We start from the raw sequence: 24,466 nt of genomic DNA, 5'->3' as shown, positions 1-24,466 counted from the left end.
TGCGAGGCTTCACCGTCAACGCACAGCACCCGAGGGAAGGTGAACGACCTCGTGACATCGCCGACTACCTCGCCGCTACTCAGTGGAGCACTCGACGACCGTCGCGTTCGCCGTCACCAGGCCGCTACCTGTCGCCGCAGCGCCGACCATACACTGGCCCAGCCCGGGGCCGGTCAGCGAGCCCATATCCGGAAAACTAAAAGCAGCAACCGATGGAGGTGCGGTTGCTGTTCGTCGAACTGAAGAAGATCCTCCGCCGCTGACGAAGACGACGAAGAAACGATCTCGACGACATAACAACGACACGCCGCCGTCCCGACGAAGTCAGGAAGGCAAGACTACACCGACGAACGACGACTTGACGACGCGACGTTCCAACTTCAGTTCAACACGACGCAGCCGTGATCCGACGCCACGACCTAACCGCAACGCCAGACAAAGAACCACCGACCTCGACGTGCTTCTCGACGGCCACGCAGTCACTGCCTTAGTCGGCACAGGGGCCGATTACTCCGTAATGAGTGGACACATCGCCGCCCAGTTGAAGAAGGTTAAGACTGCATGGGAGGGCCCCCAAATTCGGACCGCTGGAGGACACCTCATTACGCCGACTGGAATCTGCACGGCAAGAATTACCATTCATGACCAGACTTACCCTGCCACCTTCGTTATCCTCCAACAGTGTTCACGAGACGTCATTCTCGGCATGGACTTCCTGAATCAACATGGCGCAGTCATCGACCTGAAGTCGAAATCGATAACGCTGTCACAAGATCTAGCGATACCGCCGGAGAGCTGTCGTAGTCACCACGCCTTGAGTGTGCTCGAAGATCAAGTGAGCATCCCGCCGCGTTCCAGCATTATTATTTCCGTCGGCACTGAAACACCCGCTGACGTAGAAGGCGTCATCGAGGGCGACCAACATCTACTGCTCGACCATGAAATTTGCGTCGCAAGAGGGATCGCTCGACTCCACGGAGGGCAAGTGGAAGTTATGCTAACCAACTTCAGCCAAGAGTTCAAGCACATCAACAAGGGCACGACAATCGCATACATCGAGGAAATTGTGGAAACCAGCAATGCCTTTGTCCTCTCGGATTCAGCCGCATCTACCCCGATGAGCATTATCCCCGAACCAGACTTCGACGTGAATCCAAGTCTTCCTATGAGTAAGCAGCAACAGATCAGAAGTCTTCTCAGACGATACAAAGACTGCTTTTCGACGTCATCGAGGATTCGACAAACACCAGTTGCAAAGCATCGCATAATAACCGAAGAGAGCACTCAACCACTCCGCCAGAGCCCTTACCGAGTTTCGACGCGAGAACGTGAAGCTATTAGGGAACAAGTCGACGAAATGCTGCGCGACGACATCATCCAGCCGTCGAAAAGCCCGTGGGCCTCTCCTGTAGTCCTGGTAAAGAAAAAGGACGGAACCCTACGCTTCTGCGTCGATTACCGTCGACTGAACAAGATCACGAAGAAGGATGTGTACCCCCTTCCACGGATAGACGACGCATTGGATCGGCTCTGCAACGCTAAATACTTCTCGTCGATGGACCTCAAGTCTGGCTACTGGCAAATAGAGGTCGACGAGAGAGATCGCGAAAAGAATGCCTTCATCACGCCAGACGGCCTCTACGAGTTCAAGGTCATGCCATTCGGACTTTGCTCGGCGCCTGCAACGTTTCAGCGCGTCATGGACACGGTGTTAGCCGGACTGAAGTGGCAGACGTGCCTTGTTTACCTGGATGACGTCGTTGTGTTCGTCGGAAATTTCGACGAGCACCTTAGGCGGCTTGCGACAATGTTAGAAGCCAGCAAGTCATCAGGGCTCACTCTGAAGCCGGAAAAGTGCCGTTTCGCTTACGGGGAGCTTTTGTTCCTAGGCCACGTGATTAGCAAATCAGGAGTACGCCCCGACCCACAGAAGACAGCTGCCATCGCAAAGTTCCCGCAGCCAACCGACAAAAAGGCAGTGCGCAGATTCCTTGGCATGTGTGCCTACTATAGGCGCTTTGTCAAGGACTTTTCACGCATCGCGGAGCCGCTAACACATCTAACCAAATGTGATGTCGCGTTCAAGTGGGAAACGCCGCAGGCCAAGGCATTTCAAGACCTCAAACGACGCATGCAGTCGCCGCCGGTACTTGCACACTTCGACGAGGACGCCGATACCGAAATTCACACTGACGCCAGTAGCCTAGGCCTCGGTGCCGTCCTAGTCCAGAGGAAAGAAGGACTTGAAAGGGTGATATCGTATGCTAGCCGGTCGCTGTCACAAGCGGAAAGCAACTATTCTACGACTGAAAAGGAATGCCTCGCCATCATTTGGGCTACAGCTAAATTCCGCCCTTACCTCTATGGCAGGCCATTCAAAGTCGTCAGTGACCATCACGCACTGTGTTGGCTAGCTAACTTAAAGGACCCTTCAGGACGGCTGGCGCGGTGGAGCCTCAGACTACAAGAATATGACGTCACGGTAATATATAAGTCCGGAAGAAAACACTCCGACGCCGACTGCTTATCGCGTGCCCCCATCGATCCCCCGCCGCAAGACGACGAGGACGACGACGCCTTCCTTGGGATAATAAGCGCGGAAGACTTCACTAAACAGCAACGAGCCGACCCGGAGCTAAAAGGCCTCGTCGAGTATTTGGAAGGGAACACCGACGTTGTCCCTAGGGCATTTAAGCGCGCGTTGTCTTCGTTCACGCTACAAAACAACCTGCTCGTGAAGAACTTCTCACCAGTCCGCGCCAGCTACCTTCTTGTTGTACCGTCAGCGCTGCGTCCAGAAATACTGCACGCCCTACACGACGATCCAACCGCTGGGCACCTCGGATTCTCCCGGACGCTGTCGAGAATACAGGAAAGGTATTACTGGCCGCGTCTGACCGCCGACGTCGCCCGTTACGTCAAGACATGCCGAGACTGTCAACGACGCAAGACACCACCGACAAGGCCAGCAGGATTGCTACAGCCGATCGAACCCCTTCGCCGACCATTCCAGCAGATTGGGATGGATTTGTTGGGGCCGTTTCCGATATCAACATCCGGGAATAAGTGGATCGTCGTGGCGACGGACTATCTCACCCGTTTTGCTGAAACTAAAGCTCTACCAAAAGGCAGCGCAGCCGAAGTGGCGAAATTTTTCGTGGAGAACATCCTGCTGCGACATGGTGCCCCAGAAGTCCTCATCACCGACAGAGGAACGGCTTTTACAGCAGAGCTCACCCAAGCCATTCTGCAGTACAGCCAGACAAGCCACAGGAGGACAACTGCCTACCATCCGCAGACGAATGGTCTCACGGAGCGCCTGAACAAGACCCTCGCCGACATGCTAGCAATGTACGTCGACGTCGAACACAAGACGTGGGACGCTGTCCGGCCGTACGTAACCATTGCGTACAACACGGCGGTGCAAGAAACAACACAGATCACGCCGTTTAAGCTGGTTTACGGCAGGAACCCGACGACGACGCTTGACGCCATGCTGCCGCACGTAACTGACGAAGAGAATGTTGACGTCGCTAGCTATCTCCAGCGCGCCGAAGAAGCCCGACAGCTCGCCCGCCTGCGAATCAAGAGCCAGCAGAGGACCGACAGCCGACACTACAACCTCCGACGACGCTTCGTCGAGTACCAACCTGGCGACCGTGTTTGAGTCTGGACCCCGATGCGCCGACGAGGACTCAGTGAGAAACTACTCCGACGCTATTTCGGACCCTACAAGGTCATCCGACGTATTGGCGCTCTGGACTATGAGGTCGTGCCAGACGGCATTTCGCATTCACAGCGGCGCCGCGCACGATCTGAAGTGGTCCACGTGGTGCGCCTTAAACCCTTTTACGGACGCTGACATACTTCGCCATTTTTGTTCTTTTCTTTGCTACGAGTGCTTTTGTTTATTACCGTCGTTTGTTTGCAGCATCGGGTCGATGCTTTTTAAGAGGGGGGTATTGACACGTGTACTTATCTTTATCGGGCGACCACGTTTCGCCGGTTAACAAATGTAATCGCACAGCGAGGGACGCGCCTGCATGTATCCGACGTTTCTGGAAAGTTATCGATGCTTCTACCCGGCTGTCTGTTGTCGCCGAACCTTGTGTTATCTGATTCCATCGCGTAAACCGAATGGTGTAGAACATTGTGGAAGGCACGCGGGTCCGAACGATTAGTCTGGAACATTCGACGACTGCTCTATAAAAGCCGCCGCGCTTGACCCGCTGATCAGATTTCCGACGATCGCCGACCGTGTTCGCCGCTATCGTTGTGCTATAAGTGTAGCCTGTTTTGTGGGCACAGGTTCGCCCAATAAAAGCTAGTTTTGTATTCCACCGTACTGCTTCTTTCTTCACCGTCACTACCACGTGACAATATATATATATATATATATGGGCACGACACCGCACGCTGCACCATGCTCAACCCGCTGCTGACGTTACAGGTTCTGCTGTTCTGGCTGCCTGCTGCTGAATGCCCCTTTCCTCAAGTCCCGTCAACCGTTCACAGTGCGGAGTGCGCAGTCAACGACCGTGTGATCGGCACGGTACTCAACGACGCTCCGAACCTAGCCCGGAAACCACTGCTCGCCTGGCAACCCATTCCTTCATCGACGTCATCAATCACCGGACCCGCCCACCCAGCATATATACCGCGACCCGCCGCAGGTCACCTGGGGCACGACACCGCACGCTGCACCATGCTCAACCCGCTGCTGACGTTACAGGTTCTGCTGTTCTGGCTGCCTGCTGCTGAATGCCCCTTTCCTCAAGTCCCGTCAACCGTTCACAGTGCGGAGTGCGCAGTCAACGACCGTGTGCTCGGCACGGTACTCAACGACGCTCCGAACCTAGCCCGGAAACCACTGCTCGCCTGGCAACCCATTCCTTCATCGACGTCATCAATCACCGGACCCGCCCACCCAGCATATATACCGCGACCCGCCGCAGGTCACCTGGGGCACGACACCGCACGCTGCACCATGCTCAACCCGCTGCTGACGTTACAGGTTCTGCTGTTCTGGCTGCCTGCTGCTGAATGCCTCTTTCCTCAAGTCCCGTCAACCGTTCACAGTGCGGAGTGCGCAGTCAACGACCGTGTGCTCGGCACGGTACTCAACGACGCTCCGAACCTAGCCCGGAAACCACTGCTCGCCTGGCAACCCATTCCTTCACCGACGTCATCAATCACCGGACCCGCCCACCCAGCATATATACCGCGACCCGCCGCAGATCACCTGGGGAACGACACCGCACGCTGCACCATGCTCAACCCGCTGCTGACGTTACAGGTTCTGCTGTTCTGGCTGCCTGCTGCTGAATGCCCCTTTCCTCAAGTCCCGTCAACCGTTCACAGTGCGGAGTGCGCAGTCAACGACCGTGTGATCGGCACGGTACTCAACGACGCTCCGAACCTAGCCCGGAAACCACTGCTCGCCTGGCAACCCATTCCTTCATCGACGTCATCAATCACCGGACCCGCCCACCCAGCATATATACCGCGACCCGCCGCAGGTCACCTGGGGCACGACACCGCACGCTGCACCATGCTCAACCCGCTGCTGACGTTACAGGTTCTGCTGTTCTGGCTGCCTGCTGCTGAATGCCTCTTTCCTCAAGTCCCGTCAACCGTTCACAGTGCGGAGTGCGCAGTCAACGACCGTGTGCTCGGCACGGTACTCAACGACGCTCCGAACCTAGCCCGGAAACCACTGCTCGCCTGGCAACCCATTCCTTCACCGACGTCATCAATCACCGGACCCGCCCACCCAGCATATATACCGCGACCCGCCGCAGATCACCTGGGGAACGACACCGCACGCTGCACCATGCTCAACCCGCTGTTGACGTTACAGGTTGGTTACCTGAACAATTCCATTGAATGCAAAAGTAGCAACCGCTGCCTTGTAGCGGTGTCTTGCCCCTATGTGATCAAGTGGCGTAGCGCTGCGCAAATGTGTTGTGACTGTATATTATCCCACCTGTTATCCCAACTGATGTTATACCTATCAGGCGACGCAGAGCTCAACCCAGGACCACCGACATTATTTGATAATTCATCCGTTCTAGAAGCCCTCAAACGCCTTGAGGACACACAGGTCAGCATATCAAATGAGCTAAATGAATTTAAGGCTACGCAAGACAACCACGAAAAGCTAATATCCGAACACGTTTTAATGGCACTAGGCATAAAAGGAGCTTTTGACAATGTCAGCCACGCGGCAATCCTGGAAGGCCTTAACAGCGTAGACTGCGGGAAGAAAGTACACGGATACGTCAAAGCCTTTCTCTCCAATAGAACAGCGACAATAGGTTTGGGAGAGATCCGATCGCAAAAATTCCCCACACCAAACAAGAGGACACCCCAAGGTTCAGTAATTTCCCCGATACTCTTTAACATCGCAATGATTGGCCTAGGGTATAAACTAAGCAAAATCGAAGGCATACAACACGCCATATATGCAGATGACATCACCATCTGGGCCACTAAAGGCTCGCTGTGCCAAAAAGAAAGCTATCTGCAAGAAGCAGCCACTTGCGTGGAAGAATACGTCGGGGAAAGAGGCCTTGAGTGCTCAACGGAGAAATCCGAGCTTCTGAGAATTACACAGCGCAAGAAAAGCAAAGAAAGCCTTAACATGCGGCTAAAGGGGTAGCCGATACCGGAAAGCCAACAAATCAGGATCCTTGGAATGTGGGTGCAATCCAACCAGCGCTGCACCCACACGCTGAAAACACTGAAGCAGTCAACAACCCAAATAGCACGCATGATCACGCGGGTGTCGCAAAAGAGATATGGGATGAAAGAAGGAGACACACTTAAGCTGGTTGGCAACCTGGTGGTCAGCAGGGTCGCATACTCGCTCCCGTACTTCAACTGCACCAAACAGGAAATACAAGAAGCGGACACAATTTTACGCAAAGCGTACAAAATAGCACTTCACCTGCCGAACAATACATCGACAGAGAAACTAATGGCACTTGGTTTAAGCAACACCTTCGAAGAACTAAAAGAAGCCCAACGTATCGCACAGCTCATGAGACTCCAGCAGACCAAAACGGGAAGGGAACTGCTAATAAGGCTAGGCTTCGCGGAATCAATCAAAGAAACCCAAAGAACGGAGGGGATTCCTGATGAATATCGGAAAACATACACTGTTAGCCCCCTACCCAAAAACATGGACCGAAACCTCCACAAGGCGCGAAGGGACGCAAGGGCGAAATACGTCGAAAAGTACCTGGCCACAAAAAACACAACAGTGTACACAGATGCCGCAGTATACGCCAAGCAAAGAGGCACAAACATAATAAAGAAAGCTGCGATAGTAATAAGCCAGGACTAAAAAGAGATCAGCAGCGCGTCAATGAAGGACTGCTCGGTAACGGAAGCTGAAAAAATAGCCGTAGCTCTAGCGGCAGTGGAGGGCTACCGATCCGAAAGGTCTTTAACAATACTCACCGACTCGCAAGCTACGTGTCGGAATTACATGAACGGCAGAATAGGACGCAGAGCCCTTTACATCCTCCGCTCCGGCAGGGCTAACAACAAAGTCAGGCATACAATTTTCTGAGTACCGGGACACGCTGGAATAGAAGGGAACCTAAGGGCGGACAAGGCAGCTCGAGAGCACACAAACCGAGCGGCCACAAGCACCGACCCTGAGGAAACCATACCAGTCAACCCAAGCTACTCAGACATTCTGAATTACTATAAGGGGGTCCGAATCAAATACCCTCCACCCCACAACAGCCTAAATCAGCATGAAGCAACCTCTTGGAGGAGGCTGCAAACAGGAACATACCCAAATCTAAACACACTAAGCAAGGTGTTTCCAACCCAGTATAGAGACATTTGCCCCTGGTGCGGCGCCAAGCCCAGCTTATACCACATTACATGGAAATGCGTTCAGAACCAACAATTCCTTCAAATAAAAGACCCAAGTGCGGAGCAGTGGGAGAGGGTGCTCTCCAGCAGCGACCCGAAAGTCCAGCATGGACTAGTCAGGCACGCTCACAGAGTAGCCACCCTCAGTGGTGCCCTGGAATAGGGGCGTCGACCCTGCGCAGATGGGGAATAAGTCCGTGAAGACGGCCGAACACGTCTGCCACCGCTAATTTCTAATCAATTAGAGCAAATAAAGTTTTTCCTCCTCCTCATAAGAAGGAATCAGCAGATTCGAAAATAGAAGAAACTAACGAAATAAAACGAGAGCTTGCAGTCCTTCAGGCCGCCAATATTGACGCAAGCAATCGTATGCGAAGAAACAACTTACTTTTTTTTTGGCCTTAAGGACTGCGAAAAAGAAAGTTGGGAAGAGTCTGAAAAACAGGTACGAGCCCTTTGCTCTACTGAGCTCGGTGTGGAACTAGACACAGGTAGTATAGAACGTGCACATCGACTCGGAAAATACTGTACGGATAAACAGCGCCCAATCATGAATAAATTAGCTCATTTTAAAACAAAAGAAAACATTCTGTCGTGTGGGCCCAAACTTAAAGACACGGTCTACGCAATCAGAGAAGATTTTGCCCCTGAAACTCGCCTTGCTCGTTCCAAACTTCCGCAGTTCATCCGCCCCAAAAAAATGTGCCTTCAAACTACGACTTGATATGCTGCATGTTGGAAAACAGTGCTTTACGTACAACCCCACTACTGACACGGTGACGGAATGTACGGCACGTGTTCCCAACGCAGACAGCAGTGAATGACGCGCAACAAATCATGTTCACAACAGACGTCCTCCATCTTACCTCGACATCCATATCGCATTTACCAACGTAAGGAGCGTAATTCCAAAGCGTGACCAGCTTCTTAGCTTCATCGACGACATTGACGCGCACATTATCATTCTAACTGAAACCTGGCTAACTGAAGATATCCTCGATAACGAAGTCCTTCCCGCTAATCTTAACTTCACCATGTACCGTCGCGATCGCAGCAACCGTAGAGGGGGCGGTGTTCTAATAGCTGTAAGAAATACATTGTCATCATCCTTAGTATACCACGACGACGTACTCGAATTATCATGGGTTTGTGTTCATACCTCATCTGTGAAAGCTATAATTGGCATTTGTTACCGGCCACCTGATTGTGGGACATTTTTCATCAACTCTCTCTACCGTAGTCTAGCGTATATCAGGAATAACTTCCCCAAATCACCTCTTTTTCTATTTGGCGATTTTAATTTCCCCCAGATTAACTGGCCTCTACTTAGCGTACTTGGTAAATCGCAGTCCAGTGAGCCCAAGCAATTCCTCGATCTAACACTTGATTTCAGTCTCCATCAAGCCATAACACTTCCGACTAGAGGGAATAACACCCTTGATCTCTTGCTGACGTGCAGTCCTGAAGACATTAAAGGTGTAACGGCTCTTCCTGGACTAAGTGACCATGCACTTCTACACATTTCCATATCATTACTGCTGAAAGTTAGATCAACCGCTGAAAAGATAATTTTCAATTACAATAAAGTGAACTTCGATGCCATCAAAGCGGAACTTACACGGTTTTATGAGCATTTCCGCGAGTCTTATCTATCCAGAACAGTTAACCATAACTGGGAATTATACAAAACAGCAGTGATAAACCTCAGAAACAAATACATTCCAAAAATAAATATTAGGTCCGATTATAGCAATGAGTGGTTTACCGTAAGCCTGAAACATCTCCTAAACAAGAAAAAGCGCCTTTATCGATCAGCAAAGAAATCTAACTCCCCTACTACATGGGACCGATATCATCAATGTACAAAAACGTACATTGAAAACTTAGCTGCTGCAAAAAATAAATTCTTTTCCATCGATCTACATAGAATCCTACAGTCGAATCCCAACTAATTCTGGTGCATTCCATCCCCTAGGTCTCGCCTGAACCAAGTAGCGCTTATGGGAACTAATGGAGAACCAGTCGAACCAGATCAGTATGGCAGCGTGTTGAACCGCTATTTCGTCTCGGTGTTTTCTCCTGTAAGCAACTCTACCGCCATAACTTCACCAGAATCCTCATCAGTGGCGATGCCTATGATCCAGGTTGATACTAACGGTATCAGCAACCTTATTGCTTCTCTAAAACTGTCGTCGTCAGCAGGCTGTGATCATATCAATAGTAAACTACTAAAAAACACATCAACGGCTTCGGCTCAGATACTACAATTGATCTTTACCCAGTCTTTACAATCCGAGGAAGTTCCGGATGATTGGAAAATTGCCCAAACCATCCCAGTCTTTAAATCAGGTGACCGCAAATTAGCCTCTAATTACCGTCCTATTTCCCTAACCAGTGTGCCATCAAAATTACTCGAACACATTATATCCACAAACCTAATGACACATCTTGAGTCTAACAACTTTTTTTATTCGCACCAGCATGGTTTTAGGAAACACCTTTCATGTGAAACCCAGCTTGCAGAGTTCATACACGATCTGCTCGAATCCATGGATGCCAACCTCCAAATAGATGCTGTATTCCTCGATTACTCCAAAGCATTTGATCGGGTCCCACACAATCATTTACTACAAAAACTTTCATCACTAGGAATACCCGTCAACCTAATCCGTTGGATCGAAAATTTTCTTTCAGGGCGCAAGCAGTTCACTTCTACAAATGATAGCCACTCTTCTCTTTCCAATGTAACATCGGGAGTCCCTCAGGGCGCCGGCCTGTCACCACTACTATTCCTAATTTACATTAATGACCTCCCTTTCAATATAAAATTGGAATTGCGACTTTTTGCCGATGATTGCGTCATATACAGAGTGATTAGGGCAACCAGCGATTCATCTTTTCTTCAGTCCGATCTTGACACTGTCTCCTCTTGGTGCGATAAATTCCTCCTCTCCTTAAACATTAACAAATGCAAATCCATGTCTTTCACCAGAAAACGCACCATGAATCTGCACCAATACAGTATTGGCTCATTTTCCATTGATTCCGCATTATCCTACAGATATCTTGGCCTCCATCTAACACCATCGCTATCATGGGTAACTCACGTTCAAAACATCTGCGCTGCAGCCTCTCGCACACTCGGATACCTGCGCCGTAACTTGAAGGCCGCATCCCCCGACATAAAAAAACTAGCATATATAGCATTCATTCGCCCAAAACTAGAATGTACCTCATCCATTTGGCACCCGTCACAAGCGTACCTCGCCGCTGACCTTGAAGCCGTGCAGAATCGCGCCGTCCGATTTATATCATCATGCTTTTCAAGAAAAACCAGTATTACCGCGCTGAAACACTCCCTGGCCATCCCATCACTCGAGTCGCGCCGCATTATATCTCGCCTCTGTCTTCTTCATCATTTCTACTATCACCCACGCACGAGACACGAAAAGCTGCAAACCCCGCACAGGAAGTCTAGCCGCCTAAGCCATGACCATAGCATCGCACGCATCAACTGTCGCACCTTAGCTCTAAAGTCATCATTTTTTCCGGACGCGATAGCACTATGGAATGGCCTGCCAAATACCATCGCATCATGCACTAACCACAAATAATTCCGGGATAAACTAAATGACCATTTTTCATGAGGGCAAAAGGTTCCTGTCATATTCAGTTCGGCACTCTGAACTGCTGATTATTTTTTATTTTTACTTGTTTTCCGTGTGATGCCTTTTTCACTTTATTTTTCTCGTGTATTAATTTAGTGTTTCATATATATATCTATATTCTTTTTTTCTCTCGTGTTTCAATCCTGTGAATTTTACTTTGCATTGTATTCGCCTGACAAGAACATTTAACTGTTACATACTCTTTTTTTTGTCATTGTTCTCTTTTGTAAAGTTATTCTTTCTTTTTGACCTTGATTTTGCTCCCCCCTTATGTAATGCCTTCGGGCCTTTCAGGGAAAAAATAAATGAAATGAAATAACAAAGTATTTATATTCTGTTACCAGAGGTATTTCCTGACCCTGTATCGCCACTGTCTGTTCACTGTTTTCATTGAATACCACAACACCTGATTTTCTAACACTAAATTTCAAACCTAACTTGTTGCCTTCCTGTCCACAGATATTAGTCAGACATTGCAAATCACTTTGCTTGTTAGCAAGCAACAGAATATCGTCCGCATAAAACAAACCTGGGAGCTGCTGCTCTACTACTGTACCCGCCTGTTTGTACTGTACCCGCCAGAGCGCCCACGGGCCCCCTAAAGAAGCAACAGCGAGACCACCAAGTCGCCAGCCCACTTTTCGTGCCAGCCTGTAATTGAAGTGGATCCCGTCTCGTTTAAAATTCCCGCACCTTCTCACTTCCCTGTTTACTTCGACAACCTCGAAGCCTTTCTCTCGACTCATTTTCAATATCGCCTCATTAGCAGCCACTACGGCTCTTTGTACGTGACTGTCACGTACAGGCACCTCCGGCACCGTGCACACCACGATCTCCTCTGAGGGGAGAGCTCGCGCAAGTCGCCCACTCCCTTCGCCAAGCTCTGGGCTAGTCCTGTCCCTTTCCTGTTTAGGACGTCTTTTAGCCCACCTGCTACTATGACAAGTTTGCGCGCGTGGGCATTTTCCGCGAGCTTTTCTTTTGCTCGCTCCATGACAGAACCCAGTGTCCGCCCTGGAAATGTCCCTACCGCCACTCTTTTATCGCCTTTCACCCTCTCCACAATTGCTTCTGAGCACCCAGCCGGGTTTGAGTCGCCGGCGATAATCACCCTTTCACTCTCTCCTACCTCTGCCTGCTGCCCTTTGTTCCTTTCCGCGTGATTCGGAATAGACAAGGGGCATTGGCCCCTGTGCCCCTGCTTTTTCCGCGTGGCGGCCTCAAGGTAGGTGCCGCTCTTTCCAACTAACCCTTCACCATGTTGCACGCATTGCAAGTACTTTGCTAGCACTCCCTCCCCGGTCACATCGGGCGACTGCGTTCCATTGTCACGCACATTCTCGTTCGCAATGGCGGCCCTGTTCAGCTTTTCCTCGGCTACTTCGTCTTTTTTCCACGACCTTCCGTGCATCACGCTCCCGGTTTAGCTCATATTAAGCTGTTCCACCTGCTTGACATGCTCTTCCTTGAAGGCCTCCATTTTCTGCAGCCTACTATCGACATCACAGTGTGTGCCGGTTCACTCGATTCCTTCTTCATTCTCATCCGTCCCCTCATCTGCCTTGAGGGACCCCCCGCGCACTGCCTGCTTTCCCGGCTTTTTTACCACGTATTGCACAGCTTTTTTCTGATGCAAATACTATAATAATATAATAATGCAGAGCGCGTGCCTTTTAGCAAAAACCGATACGCACAGGATCCAAATCCTCAAAATGTCGCAAAGCAACTCTCACCACTGTTTCAAAAGCAATGAATGCTGCGCAGACTCACGATATGACACGCTCTCGCTCGAGCTCAACCACGCGGCCATGCTCTCACTTTCCTACCAAAGCACGCACAGTAAAACCACTAATAGCTATTAGTCTCAACTATTAGTCTCAACTATTAGTAGTCTCGACTATACTAATAGATATTAGTCTCTTTAATAACTCAACGTCCCACCCGGCTGCACATGTTGAAGCACGTGGAGCGAAAGGGCGCTCTAACCTTCCTGCAACACCAAATGTACACGGAACACACCCGCGCATACGAAATACGAGAGACAAGAAAAAGGAGGAAAGAAAACCACCCAATTACTACTTAAAGGCAAAAAACCGGCAAATCAAAAACAGAAGCAAGCTCAAAGCATGCACAAAAATTTACGATTTCGTCGCCGCCACGGAGCCCTGAAAAGCAGGTTCATTCGCCACAAAATCTCAAGCCGATGCGGTGGCGCGATACGGTAACGATACGGCGGAGGCGTGCGCCATCTGGAGCTCTTGCAAGGAATCGGGTGCGCCATTTTATGGCCTTTGAGATTTGCGAAAAACGTTTGTGTTTTCAGTAACAGACTTATGTTTTCTCGTATATTCCAATCACAATCCGACGCCGTCATGTTTGTATGTTGTGTGTAAGTTGTACTTTACGATTTTCTGAGATATCTTGAGAAGTTCAATTAGTTCAGTAACTTTCTTGCGCGACATGGAGAGCTTGCGTGATTGGGTATGCGTGGTTCAAAGTGCTTTCTGCCGGAACGACGGTCGACGCCGGACGCCGGGCGCCGACGCCGGATTTTCTGCGACACGGGGCCTTCAACGCTGTCGCGTTAAAAGGCTGACGGCGTTCCGTTTTGTCCTCGCTCGATGGAAAGTTCTACACTGCGCATAATAATCAGACAGAATGAAGATGATTCATGTCGCTATTACTCATTAATTTTTAGAGCGCTTCGTTACTACAATTTGTTATGTGATATTTGTTATTGTTTGCTATCCCGCAGGAATAATGAAGATACGGAAGCTTCTGCAGGCGGACGGCCTGAGGAATATCGGCGCAAAGCTGTGGGACGTGCCCTACCCGCCGTGCTTGAGAGCCGGCAGCGTTTGGAGCGCCGCGTATCTAGACTGCTTTCTCCGACAGACCGGCTTCCCGGCCATGCACGTGTGCTGCACTTGCGCCATGGGAAACCACTCGCTGGCGGTGGTTGACGAAAGGCTCAGGTAAGTGCTCTGTGAAACTCCAGATGGAAATGAAAAACAAAACAAAAACAAACAAGAAATAATTCACCGGTAGTTTTACGATATTCCCTAATGCGAAATTTGAGCGCAGCTGTATACGTGTTTCCATTTCACGTTATATTGGCTGGCGCGGACAATCTATCTCGTGCGGCAAGTTACAGACGGAGCGGTGTGCAGCTCTACTGCCTCGCAAATCGGGAGGTCGCGAGAGGCGGCGCGTCGATGACGCGCAGGCGCGATTCACGGCAGCCGCCGCAGACAGACGTCCGCTCATGCAGTGCTTTTTTTCCACACAGGCGACGCGCGCTACTCTGGCGCCATCTTGTAGCCATCGTCGCCGCAAAGCCCTTCTTGCGCGGCCCTACGCTTTTCTTCTCACGCTTTCATCACACTTTCCTTCTCCGCTTTCCTCCTCTAAGTCATTTCGCTATAGCCGTCTTTCATCTGCCGCTGCGCTGGGCGTTCGCTTTCATCCTTCGCTACATTCGTTCGCTCGGTTACGAGGGACAACGACGGCGTTCGCAGCAGGAACGAGCGCCTAAGAACTGCGCTCAAAAAAAAAAAAGACGTAGACGCCTTTGACATAGTTAAAGGGATACGGGCACGAATTTTTAGCGTCTTCGTTTATTGCTTTAATTGAAGGTCGGTACCTTTAAACCCCAGGAAATATACTGTCGAGCCACACATCTCCCACCATAATTTAATGTAACAGCTTTTCTACAACCAGTGTCGCTTTCGTTCTTGCTGTGTCGTGACGTTAAGACGTAGTATGTGGTCACGTAGGAGCGGCACATTGGCGTGTCTTGACATTCGCTCTGGCTCCTTCGGTTGCCCGCTCTGCTGCTACATCGCCCTTCACAACGAGTCACAACATACGAGGCGACCGACGGAGCCGGAGTGAGTGTCAAAGCCTTGCAATGCCTTGCTGCCATGTGACGACAACTGCGTCTTAACGTCACGACACAGCAAGAACGAAAGCGACACTGGTTGTAGAAAAGCTGTTAGAATATGTACGGTGCTCTGAGGCTCGTCACAAATTTTTTCTATGGTTTAGAGGTCTAGGAGCTTCCTTTAACGCCTTCCGTGTATTAAAAAAAAATACCAAATATCTCTAAGAGCCCGCACTATGTCAGTACTAATCTATTGCCGTACATGTCTTGTTTACGTGGCATAGTAAAATGCCTACACGGGCATTATAAAAAAATATATCGTGTTTTCGTATATTGAAGGCAGCACACTTGTAAACACATGCACGAATATGAAAAGAGACAAACGTGAGGGCTGTCCCTGTAGGTGTTCGTGTATGCATCTACAAATGCACCAACAAATATTTCATCAGCAAGTGTATCGCATACTCACGCGTGATTTTGCGATAGTTTAAAAAAAATTACGGTAGAAACACCACTGGATTCTAAGTATGCGTAAGCATTAGGGCACTTGCTCATCTCCATGCAGCCAGGTGTCATTTCAATCTTGTCAAACTTGATCCGACTGGTATAAACCCTGATCAACTATTATCGGTCTTATCAACCTTAACGCAATCGATCCGCCCTTATCAACCATGATTTGTCCTTGTCAACCCTACCGCAAATTATCCGACCCTTATACACTCTTATCACTCCTTATCGGACTTGATCCGACACTTATCAACCCTGATAGGTCCTCATCAACTATAGCAGAATTGCTCCGACCATTATAAGCCTTTATCGCTGTCTCGTACCTTATCCATCCGCGTCGAACCATTATCAACTCTGATGAGATCCATATAACCCATCACCACACCTCACCCGTCGCAGTGGCATAGCCGCTACGGTGTTGCGCTGCGAAGCACGAAGTCGCGTGATCAAATCCCGGCCGCGGCGGCCGCATTTCAATGGGGTCGAAATGCAAAAGCGCCCGTGACCCGTGCATTGGGGGCTGTAAGGATTGTGAGGACAAACCCATCGCTCGTAATCAGTTGTCAAGATTGGAGTCGGGCATGAATTAGATGGTAGCTGGCCCATGCCATCGTCCAACTTATTCACGCTGAGGACGTTGTTGAAGGGAAGAACTGCTTCTCATCGAGAACGAGGAATACGGGTTTATTTACAGTATCTACACTAGGACGATGCAGTTCATCAGTTTAGCATGACTGCGACAGAAAGTACATTGAGCAGCCGCACAACAGCGGTTTATAAACAATCGGTCCCCCCTCGATCCCAAGGTGAGGGAAACGGCAGACCAGGCACCGTAGACGAGCCGCCTCTTTGCGCGAGGGATTACACACGCACACTTCCGCACAGGTTCACGGTCCTCAACCAAGGTAAGACGGTCTTCGCAGAACTCGGGGCTGACGTCAGGAACGGTGCGTGGGAAGAGGCCTTGAACTACGTTACCTCGGGGACTCCCTTGTTCACAGGAGACCAGGTCGGCGGTCGCGGGTTCCGTCACAAAGCTTGGTTCGTCGAACTCATCTCGGCAATCCCGCGACGCAGAGTGGCGGACGTGGCGCATTTTACAATAAATGTTGACGCCGCTGTCGCAACTGGGTGGCAAAACTTGCACCTCAGCAGGCCGTTCTTAACAGCGCCTCCATGGCCCGGAAAATCTCGACTATCCAGCGCTGACAACCGCTGGGCAGGAAGAGAATGGTTGGTGGCCAGGGGGTGATGCCTTGGCTCGCAGCGACCACTTGTGTAATCATGTCATCGCCCCAAAACATCCAACAAGGACAGGCAACTGCAAAACGAACTCCACAACACGGCCCTGCGCCGAGATGACGTACCTTGGATCTCACTTTAGACCCGCTAGGCTTCAAAGAAAACATAAGTGTAGAAAAAAAAATGCTGCATTTCGCTATGCCAATTTTTGAAGCAATTTCGTGCTGACAAATTCAGCAATCATGGAGGGAATCCTGCTAAATGAGAGGGGATTTTCTTGGCTCAGCCAAGTTAACAATAGTAACCCTAAAATTTAGGCGGGACCCTTAAACGCAGAATTCAAATGAGCCTGCTCAAACCATCCGCATTGCTATGCAAGTTTCCCTTCTTATATCTAACGGAGAAGTACTCTTGGAGAGTGAGACTCCATCGGAGCAAGCGGCCAATTTTCGTGACATTTGATTGAGCCACGTCAGAGGACACTGGTCGGTCTCGAAGATGAACTTCGCTCCGTACAAGTAACACGACAACGTCTGGGCGGCCCAAACTAAACAAGCGCATTCCTTCTCTGAAGCGCTGTAGGCTTCCTCTCTTACATTTAGTTTACGGCTGGCATAGAGGATAGGATGCTCCTCGTTATCGTCGCCGACCTGACTAAGTACCACACCCATACCTCTGTCGCTTGCGTCGCATTGAAACTATGAAGTCCTTTGTGTAGTCTGGCGCGCGAAGCACAGGACGAGAAACCAATAACGTTTTTAAACTTTGGAAAGCGTTCTTTTTGTCCTTATCCCAGTATACGCTACTCGGTGCTCCCTTTTGGAGGGCGTCCGTTAATGGACTTGTCATTTGCGAGTAATTCGAAATGTACCGTTGATAGTACCCCACAAGTCCCAAAAATGAACGAAGGCCTGTTTTCGTGCGCGGCTGAGAAAATTCTCCAATCGTAGCTATTTTCAGCTCGGCCGGCCGTCTCGTGCCCTGGCCGACAACATGGCCCAGATAAGTAACCTGTGAACAACCAAATCTACACTTTTCCGCTTTCATCGTTAAGCCGGCTTCCCTCAACCGTGAGAACACCTGTTTGAGGTGCGATACGTGTTGTTCCCAGCTGTCCGAACGAATTGCTACATCATCAAGATATGGCAAGGCGAACTCCTGCAAGTCTCTTAGGACAATATCCATTAATTTAGAGAAGCTAAACGGCGCGTTCTTCAGCCCGAAGGTGACTGCGAGAGGGCGAAAAGTGCCTACAGGCGAGATGAATGCGGCATAGCGGCTGGCACTTTCTGAAAGGGGAACTTGCCCGTACCCCCGCACGAGATCTATAGTTGAAATGTATTGAGCAGCGCTAACTCTTTCAATTCGTTTCTCAATGTTGGGTATCGGGTACAGCTGATCCCTAGTGATGGCATTTAAGTTCCTGTAGTCAACACACGGACGAGAGTCCTTGTTAGGGGTTTCTACCAGTATTAGCGGTGACGTGTAGTCACTTTCAGCGGGCTCAATAACTCCCAACTCTAGCATGCGCTGTATCTCTGCCTCCATAATTTCTCTCTGTCTTGGAGACACCCTGTAAGGCTTTGATCTTACGGGTACGGTTGATGTCAGCTCTATTTCATGCGTTATTAGTTCGGTTCTACCTGGCCGATCGCTGAATCTGTCGTTATATTCCCCTAAGACCCCTTTTAGCTAATATAGCTGTTGGGGTCTTAGAGCGTGCGAGTTTACCGAATTGAAATTGAAATTGAAATTGATTTTATTCATTATAGATTACAGGTTATAAAAACAAATAATATACAGAAGGAGGTCCCATAGTCAATGACTGTATCGGGACCTCCTGTTATTTATAAAAATGCGCTTTGTAAAGCAACGAATTGAACTACATTAAAATCATATATAAGCAAACATGGAAGAAAGTAAGTGCTGGAGAATGCAAAACAAGATTACGAGTTAGTTACAAGAAATCTAACGAAGGAAATTATACAATTACAAGGAGCAAATGCAATAAAACCAAATGAGCTAAACGAATTGAACAGTAAAGGCAATTTTACCCAAACGTGCAAGACACACACAAAAAAAAGAATTTCAAATATACATGACCATAAATGCAACAGTAGAAACAACAACAAAACAACTTTGAAATACACATGACTATTAATAAAAAAGAAAGGTATCAGAATAGCAGAATATTTGAAGTAATAAGGGTGAAGAAAAAGAGAAAAAAAAAGAAAAAAAGAAGTTAACGTTAAATATTTTCTGTTAGAAGAAAGTTCTTGAGGTGTTTTTTAAATACGGATGTTGAACGCGAAGTTTTGACACAAAGTGGTATGGAATTCCAAAATGAAAAGGCAGCAAAATGAACTGATTGTTTGCCATAGTTGGTGCGCACTTGAGGTAAAATTAGATTATTGTGCAAAGCAAATCTAGTGACATTAGTGTTGACCAGGCAGGTTTTAGGAATTATACATGCAGGAACTTCATTATTCAATAACTTAAAAATAAATATACCCAGATTATACATCACAGTTTTTTTGACAGACAGAATGTTATTACGGTGTAGCAATGGGAGAGCGCTAGTATTATAGGGACTAGAGGTGACTATTCTAATTGCTTGGTTTTGCAAAGTTTGAAGTGAACTGAGGTGAGTATTGTATGTATTTCCCCAACATATTAACGAGTAGTTAATGTGTGAGTGTATAAAAGCGTAATATAGTGACACAAGTGTAGAACAGTTAAAAAATTGGCGGGCTCTAATTAATAACCGAATGCCGTAAGCAACTTTCTTTTTGATATTCGAGATATGATGATGAAACTTGAGGTTAGAATCTAGTTCTACCCCTAAGAATGAGCAATGAGTGCTAGAAGGGATTAAATGGGAACCAAGAATCAGCAATGGAACTGAACAAAATGGTTTCTGGGGGGAATTAAATACAATAAACTTGGTTTTCGAGGGATTAATAACAAGATTATTATCTATACACCAGTTTGTAACCTTAGCCAAGTCATTATTTAGTTTAGTAACTAAGGACGAAATATTTTTATCGTAGTTAAATATGGTTGTGTCGTCGGCGTACAACACACATTGTGAGGATGTTAGACAGTCAGGCAGATCGTTAATGTAAATTAAAAATAATAAAGGTCCCAGAATAGAACCCTGCGGTACCCCTAGGTTAGTAACCTTGGCTTCCGAAAAAACATTAGAAATTTTAACTATGTTATGTCTATCCTGCAGGTAGGTTCGTAGTAACATTAGCGCTGGCCCAGTTATGCCTAGAGCTTCCAACTTTAAAAACAAAATGTGATGGTTAATAGTGTCAAAAGCTTTCGTAAAATCAATAAGAACTGAACCAGCAAAAAACCCTTTATCAATAGCTTCTTTTAAGCGATCCGTTAGGAAGATAAGTGCAAGGTCGGTTGAATAGCCAGGACGAAAACCATACTGAGAATTGGAAAGAATATTAAATTTAGACAGGTAATTGGTTAATCGAGTAACAGTCAACTTTTCAATCACTTTACTAAAGAATGGAAGTATACATATTGGGCGGTAATTTGTTAGTAAAGAACGATCGCCTCTCTTAAAAACTGGAATTACCTTTGCTCGTTTCAGGCCAGATGGAAAAATGCCGGTCCTGAATATTAAATTGATAATAAAACATAAAACATCACATATGAGATGAGCAATTAGTTTTATGTTACTAGGATGAATATTATCAAGACCGGCACTGGTTACTTTCAGCTTGCGAATGACATCAAGAACCTCATGGGGAGTTGTAGGGTAAAGAAAAAATGAATGCGGCACACGATTCAGTGACAAAGGACGGCTACTGATGACTGGTTTGTCCGGAAAAAAGGCATCACTGAACGCTCTTGCTATCTGAAATGGTTGATCATATGTAATGTGATCGTTTGTGATGGTATCGATGAATGTTTTACTACTTCTTCTAGGCCGATTTCAGAGCTGGAGGTCGCCTTATACTCCTTAAACTTGATACTAGTGCCATCCTGCTCTTTGATGGTACAGTTAATGACTCCGCTCCGCTCTACGTACGGCTTCACCAAATTGCAGTGATATATGCTCACCTCCTTCCTGCGACCGGGCATTTTCAGAGCATAGTTAGTATCTGAAAGTTTGTGCAACACTTTAACGGGCCCGTCCTAGTGAACTTCAGGCTTGTTCTTTCTTGAAGGTTTGAGGATCATTACCTGGTCTCCGGCGTTAAACATACGAAGCCTCGCATTTTTGTCGTAATAGAATTTGGCGTTCTTTTGAGCCACTCCCATGTTCTTTTCGACTAGTTCTTGGGTTGCGCTTAGCCGTTCCAGCAGATTTAGCACGTATTCAACCACTGTTGGACTCGCTCCTCTTTCCTCCTACATCTCTCTTAACATTCTCAGTGGAGAACGGAGTGTCCTCCCATGCACTAGTTCACCTGGCAAGAACCCTGTAGCCTCATGTGGAACCGTTCGCAAAGCAAACAATGTTGCCGGCAGACAGTTCTCCCAATCCTCCTCGTGCTCGCAACAGAGCGCACGCAAAACTCGCTTAAGCACTGAATGCCACCTCTCTACACTGTTTGACTGAAGGTGATAGACGGAACTGTGTATCAGATTTACTCCGCACTTTTGCAAGAATGTGGATGTCAGTGTGCTGGTGAATACTGACCCTTGATCCGCCTGAATTTCGGCTGGAAACCCAACTCGTGCAAATACTGTCAAAAGCGCGTCTACTACTTCGGTGGAGCTGAGCTCTTTCAGAGGGATTGCTTTTGGAAACTTTGTAGCCTGACACAGTATGATAAACAAGTACCTGTATCCCGATTTTGTTCTTGGTAGAGGCCCTACCGTGTCTATCACAAGTCGTCTGAAAGGTTCTGTTATTAACGGCACTACCTTTAGTGGAGCTTTTCATCTCTCTCCTGGTTTACCCGAGCGCTGGCAGGCGTCGCATGATCTTACTAAGTTTTCTACATCTTTGAAACTGCCAGGCCAGTAGTATTCCATAAGCAATCGTTCTTTTTATTTGCTTATGCCTCGGTGGCCGGACCACCCATTTCCACGACAGAGACTCAGAAGGTCCTCCCTGTACGTAGTGGGTACGACTAACTGTTCTAAAATCCTACCCTTTCGATCTCTGTAGTGCCGATACAACAATCCTTCTCTCTCATGTATCGTCACGTTGCGCCTAGCAATGCCTTCTTTAGCTGTGTGATGTAATTTAGCTAAGCTCTCATCATTATTTTGCTCGGCTGCCAGTGACTCTCTATCCACACGTAAGAGCTGATGAAAGTTCTTTGACGCCGGTGACAGTAAGGACCCTGTTTCGCTTGCGAGTGCATCAGTGGGCTCTTCCTGCAGGGGTAAACTTTGGCACCCTGGCGATACGCTCTTATTGAGCTGGTCAGCTGGCAGGCTTTCCTCAACTGTCTTTTCATCCTTCGAGCTTAGCTCGGATTCGGTTATTGAAGTTATCTCTTTTGCTGCTTCCGCTGGAGCAGCTTGTGCATTTTCAGCCGAAAGCGACACGATTTTACGACCTTGGCCTTGCGTCAATGCCTGTACTACGCCCTCTCACAGCTTAAGCCCTTTTTCACGCAGTAACCGATTTGAACGATTCGAAAAAATGTAAGGGTACTGCAGTAGCAAAAATGTGGAAACTGCAGCCTCGGTCACTAGCTCCCCGAATGGTCCACTGATTTTGACTTTGCCCATGGACAGACACAGGCTGTGTTCTTCTACAACCTGTTTGATCCATGCTACTTCTCCAGAGAAGTCATGTACCGTCACGTAAGAGGAATGGACAATGCCCATAGTGGCGGCACTGTCTCGCAGCACCCGGCATGGTTTGCCATTAACTTGTACGTCGTGAGGATATGGGCTTAAAAGTTCCTTATTCTCGTCTTTTTCATCTACGTAGGAAAAAAACTACGCTAGGCTTTCCCCAGTTCACAGCGATATGTCCCAGTTTGTGGCACTTATAGGAGCGGATCGGTCTAAAAGATTTGAATTTTCTGCTCTTTTTCTACGGTTTTCTTGTTAGGTTTCTCCTCGCTCTTTTCTGCGGGCTTTTCCTCCACGTGTACAGGCTCCGGTCGTCTAGTCTGCGAACCCCTTTTGAACGGAAAGGGTTTCCGCGGTCCATTTGGACCGCCCCGATTTCCGTCCTCGGATTTCAGCTTTCTACGCGTTGCGTACTTTTCGGATAATTCAGCCGCCCTATCCACAGTGTTTACATTCCCTCTGTCTTGCGACCACAGTTTCACAGTTTGGGGGATGCTTTTGTAAAACTGCTCTAGACACATGCATTCAATGATCATGTCTCTGCTGTCGTACGCTTCCGCGCTTTTCAGGCATTCGACTAGGTTTGCCTTTAAGCTATATGCAAACTCCAGATATCCCTCGCTATCCTTCTTGCCTGTGCTTCTAAATCCCTGCCGAAAAGCTTCGGCTCAAAGGGGGTACTTTTTCAAAAGACTAGCCTTCATTTTCGCATAATCATATGCATCTTCCGCACCGAGTCTGGCGATTACTTCCGCTGCCTCACACTGCAACATAGACAGCAACCGCTGTGGCCACGTACTCGGACCGAAGTTCATCTTCTCGCAAGTCCTTTCAAAATTGCTTAGGAGCAGGCCTATGTCGGTTCCGACCTTATAGGGCTTTAATAGCCGGTCCATGCGGTATGATTCTGCCTCACGTGTTCGTCCCAGAGCCCCTTCACTTCCTTGAGACAACTCCAAACGTTTGCTTTCAAGTTCAAGTTGCATTTTTCTTAACTCGCGATCTTTACCGCGTTCCTCTGTCTCTTGTTCTTTTCTCTCTCGTTCTTCTCTCTTTTTCAGAAGTTCCAACCCCATATAAATTTCTTCCTCACTGGCCTGCTCGGAAATTATCTGCAATAGTTCCGATTTTAGCATTTCCTTGCATACCTCTAGGCTCAGTTCCTCACCAACAATCAACAACTCGTCTCTCAGCAGCGCCCTTAACTCCATGATTGCTGCTTTACTGCCTTCGTCCTGCTCGCTAAATCTATCTAGGAAAACACAACCTAGCTAACAATCCAAAATCTAGCTTCCCTACAGTTCTAAACAGAACAACCACAAAATGAAGCCTAGAGAGTCAAAGCAAGAACCAAGCACTCACCGCAGACACAGCACCACGCCGCAAAGTCCACCCCACCGCTGCCACCAGTTGTAAGGATTGTGAGGTCACTGCCATCGCTCGTAATCAGTTGTCAAGATTGGAGTCGGGCACGAATTAGATGTTAGCTGACCCA

At 48.3% G+C, this 24,466-nt stretch overlaps 1 protein-coding gene and 1 pseudogene across 2 annotated transcripts in view; one reads left to right on the top strand and one right to left on the bottom strand.

Moving 5' to 3' along the window:
- The window catches only part of LOC142589525 (glucose dehydrogenase [FAD, quinone]-like), a 124,740-nt gene that overhangs the window by 84,410 nt on the left and 15,864 nt on the right, over positions 1–24,466 (top strand). The window contains exon 10 of one of the 2 annotated variants that reach the window (XM_075700929.1): positions 14,314–14,533. In XM_075700929.1, coding sequence (XP_075557044.1) covers positions 14,314–14,533 — 220 coding nt within the window. Of the gene's footprint in view, positions 1–4,450; positions 5,604–14,313; positions 14,534–24,466 lie in introns of those variants that run through there. The other variant, XM_075700930.1, reaches the window with a different exon arrangement.
- LOC142590732 (uncharacterized) lies at positions 22,099–23,001 on the bottom strand (annotated as a pseudogene).

The sequence above is a fragment of the Dermacentor variabilis genome, chromosome 8, assembly GCF_050947875.1.
Source record: "Dermacentor variabilis isolate Ectoservices chromosome 8, ASM5094787v1, whole genome shotgun sequence".
NCBI lineage: Eukaryota > Metazoa > Arthropoda > Arachnida > Ixodida > Ixodidae > Dermacentor > Dermacentor variabilis.
This window is presented reverse-complemented; position numbering and strand designations above follow the sequence as displayed.